Raw genomic sequence first — 3,995 nt, 5'->3', positions numbered from 1 at the left:
CATGAAAAGTTGAAGTAGTACATAGATATGTGAAGTCACTAGAATGTACATAGGGAAGACATATGCAAGCAAAACGGCAATTGAATGTCGTATTGATAGGGTCAAAAACGGGAAGGGGTTGACGATATTATCACATTATTTAATTTTCAGCTGATAAGTACTTCGTACTTTATTTATAATCACATCAGTGAATAGATTTATCCTCAATCGAAGAAGTCATGTATTCTACGTTGCGGCAATACAAATCAGTGATGAGAGAAATGTTATAGGCCTATACCGAAAATGTGCACAGAATATCTGCTAATTCTAACAGGAAATCAAGGATTTAATATCATGCGTAGCAACAGTCAAGATAGGGGTGCTTAGGGTTATCAAAGGGGAAGAGTTTGTGATAAAGTTCAAAAGTCAAGTGTTTGGCTTTGTTCCTTTGTGAAACTAACCTGTCCAGTAGTGATAACGAACGCTTTCGTCATATCGTCATCGAACATTTCGACTAGTAGAACCATTTCTCGTGACCTCATTAGGAAATGAGTCACTTCTAAAAGGCCAATGAGTAACATTATTACTTAGGTCTACCACATCAAGTGATGATGAATCGTCAGGTTTTAGAGTTTTAAACATTTCTTAATTCGCAAGAACATTGTATGTTCATTTCAGCTTTGTATCGAGATGCAGCAGTATCCGCAACAAAACTATCCCCAACAGCGAGTAATACAGCGGCACCCCGTACAGCAATCGTCATCTTCTACCAATATGGCGAGGCAAGGCTTTCCAAAACATGTTATCACCGCGTTAAGCATCTGTCAAATCGTTCTTGGAGGATTGGCTGTCATTCTCGGGATCATTTCAATTTTTATAGTATGTACATTTGCTGCCCTAGGCACTGGTATATGGTGTGGCATTTTAGTAAGTACAGCGTTTTCTATTTCAACCCTCGAGATGCACAAACATTATTAAACTTGTTTACTATATAAGAAATTAGAAATGTTAGTAAAAGTAAACTTTCAATGATTCCTATATTAAATCTAGGGCAGATACAGTCGAAATTTATTTACACCAAAATATTAAGTCATGCGATCTTGAGACGTCACAAACAGACTTTTTAAAGCTCTAAAAATTGAAGGAACTCGATGGATTATCAGATGACTGAAATATAATATGGTATGAGTTCGAAGCGTTGTCTAACTAAAAGGTCACAAACAGGGTACTCGAGTAAAATACTGGAAAAATTGTTGTGCATTGTTTTCATTCGGCAGTAAATAATGTCTGAGGCTTTGAAATTGTACGTACATACCTTTCTCCTTCATTCATTTAATTAATAGTCACATAATGATACGATAGACGATGGACAACGAAGAAAATGTCTGGCCTACAATAACAAGCATTTTGACATACATATATCATTTAGGTAACCAATTCATTTCTTTCTGTCCAAAGTTGCTCGTAATCGATAGAGACATGTTCAAATGTTTCTTTAACGTAATTTTAATTCCAGTTTTCGGCATCTGGCTCTATTGGACTGGTATCTGTATGCAAAAAGACCAGAGCGACGGTAAGGGATTCCTTTGGCTGATACAACTATGCAACAATATTCTCAGAGAAACGACAAGTTTCCTTTGTTATAAGTGTTCTCTTGTTAATGTTTTATGTCTTAAAATGAAAAACATGAAAATCATGAAGCTAGTATGCACCTCGTAATTGAAAGACTTTAGCTTAAACTTTCCTCAATGAATCTTTCAATCATTCGCTTTTAAAATCAAGAAAAAAAAATGGAAGGGGGTGTGACGGTGCAAAGTTCGGTCCTAGAAAAACAAATTACCAAGATTTACCGATATTTCAAATTCAAATTGCCGCCATTACTTTGTTAACTCTATGGGAAATATAAAATGTTTGATTTTATAAGGACGAGGACCCTCTCAAGTGATAGATCAGAAAAGCAATCCAATAAGTTTGCATGCTTCTGCAAACGTTACCACACTGACATACCTGAAAACCAACGGTAACCTTTCAGTACGTTTTATCCAGAATGACTATTCAATTAAGGAAATACGTGTATATGTAATTTGAGTGTTCTAAACTGTATGTGCTTACAACATAATTATTATATTATATTATATACAAACATGGGATAGTTGAGAGATAAAATTCAGGCAATGATAACATTTAAATTCATTTGCATTGTGACTAACCTAGTAATATGATGTGTCTATAGTATTGATTAACTGCTCTTCACATTAATGACAACGTTAATTTTCAGTACAGTTTTAATCAAGATTACTTGTTTGTATTTATTTGTTCGCAGATGACAGCATTCATGATCCTATCAATAATATCGGTTTCGTTGGCTCTACCATTCTTGGTGTCATTAGTATCTTGTCATTTGTAAATGAATATAATGTAGGTGCTTGATTCTCTGGCCTATTACTTAATTATATCAACTTTTCCCCTTTCATGTAACGTTTCCGTGTGTGTACGTATATATTAAACACGATTGGAACAAATTTTGGATAATTGGATGGTGAAGTAATGTCAATTTAATCTAAAAATGTAACGTCATCTGCTTTTGTTTTTACGTTACACACTTGTTTTTATGAGTAATTTGCAATACTGTGCAACATTAAACTACAGGGCATCTAACATTTTTGAGAAATTGAAAAATATGAAGTTCCAATTATCCTAAATTAGTTCCAATCTGTATTATTGCATACTTCGATGATAAATCAGCTTAATAAAGCGAACGTTCAAGAACAAGAAGTGGTTTTGGTTCGCAACCATAAAACCGTGCATAAGACACAAGAAGTTAAACATTACATTGAACATACATTAAGCTTGTCTATAGTTTATGAAAATTTTACATGTCTTTCTCGTGATGTGCTGCAATATTGTTGAATATAAAAACTTCGGAAATATTATCCTTAAGGTGAAGGGCGACGAATTCGGACGCGCACACGCTTTTAGAACGTTTTCTGCGCAGATTTAACTCCAGCCTGCCGCAAATGGGTTATTTTGTGGCGCATATATTTAACATCACCTGTCATTGTTGAAATTGCGCTTTTACCTAATTTTTTGACCCAGTGTCTTAGAAATACATGTGACCTATAACCTTGTCATATTTTGACCTCCTAGGAAGCTGATTTTTATTCAATATGACCGAAAAATTAACATTTCTCTCCCATTCACCAGGAGATATTGTAAAAGTAGCGTGGTAACACCCTTTTATTAAAAGTGTAAACTAAATGGTATTATGTCAGGAGTTTATTCGCCAAGTTTGGTCAAAATGACACCATCCAAAGCGACAGGAAGAAAGTTCGAAAATTATGTAGTGATATAATTTCAATATCGTCATTTTGTAATCTATATTTATGTTAAATTTCTCCACAAACACCATGAAACTATTCATTCGATATATATGGATCTTAAATCTTGGTATTTTATTAAAATTAATTCATTTGCTAAGCGTTTTGTAATTGCTTTCTTAATTAAGCGAATTATATCATTTTTATTTATTTCTAACGACGCCATTTTAACGTCCGTTTCCATGGAAACGAGCGAGGTGACCCCCATTTTTTATTTCATTTTTGCACTTGAACAACTTCCAAGAATATTTGTGCAAAGTGTCAAGAGAATGACACCACAACATAATTTTGACGTAATTCGTAGTACTTCACCTTAAGCGTACCCTATTATTTCATCCCATGACTCGTTAAGGCAGTACTCCCTACTGAAAGCATTAAACTTTGTTCGAACTTCCCTGACGGAAAATTCAGGCTATTATAATAAATCAAGAATAAAATCAGGTAACTTTTGGTACTGGTTATTATAAGCAAGTTGCCTAAAAGTTGCCGACATTTAAATTCAAAATGGCTGCTACCTAGGGTAAACTCTTTTGAGGAGAATCGAATTGTTGATTTTGCAAAACGAGACGCCTAAACTCTATTTACACAATACACTTCATGGTGAGCACTTGCAAGTAGAAGACTAACAAAGCGTTGTGA

General features: G+C 34.4%; 1 protein-coding gene across 1 annotated transcript in view; it reads left to right on the top strand.

The window, feature by feature from the left end:
- Positions 1-626: 626 nt before the first annotated feature.
- Positions 627-3,995, top strand: part of LOC139148139 (uncharacterized) — a 7,909-nt gene continuing 4,540 nt past the window's right edge. Inside the window, exons 1-3 of the mRNA XM_070719452.1 lie at positions 627-906; positions 1,496-1,552; positions 2,303-2,397. Coding sequence (XP_070575553.1) covers positions 645-906; positions 1,496-1,552; positions 2,303-2,397 — 414 coding nt within the window. The 5' untranslated portion in view covers positions 627-644. The remainder of the gene's footprint in view (positions 907-1,495; positions 1,553-2,302; positions 2,398-3,995) is intronic.

Source organism: Ptychodera flava, chromosome 2 (assembly GCF_041260155.1).
Source record: "Ptychodera flava strain L36383 chromosome 2, AS_Pfla_20210202, whole genome shotgun sequence".
In the NCBI taxonomy this organism is placed as follows: domain Eukaryota; kingdom Metazoa; phylum Hemichordata; class Enteropneusta; family Ptychoderidae; genus Ptychodera; species Ptychodera flava.
Note: the sequence above shows the minus strand (reverse complement) of the source record. Positions and strands in the feature narration are given on the sequence as shown.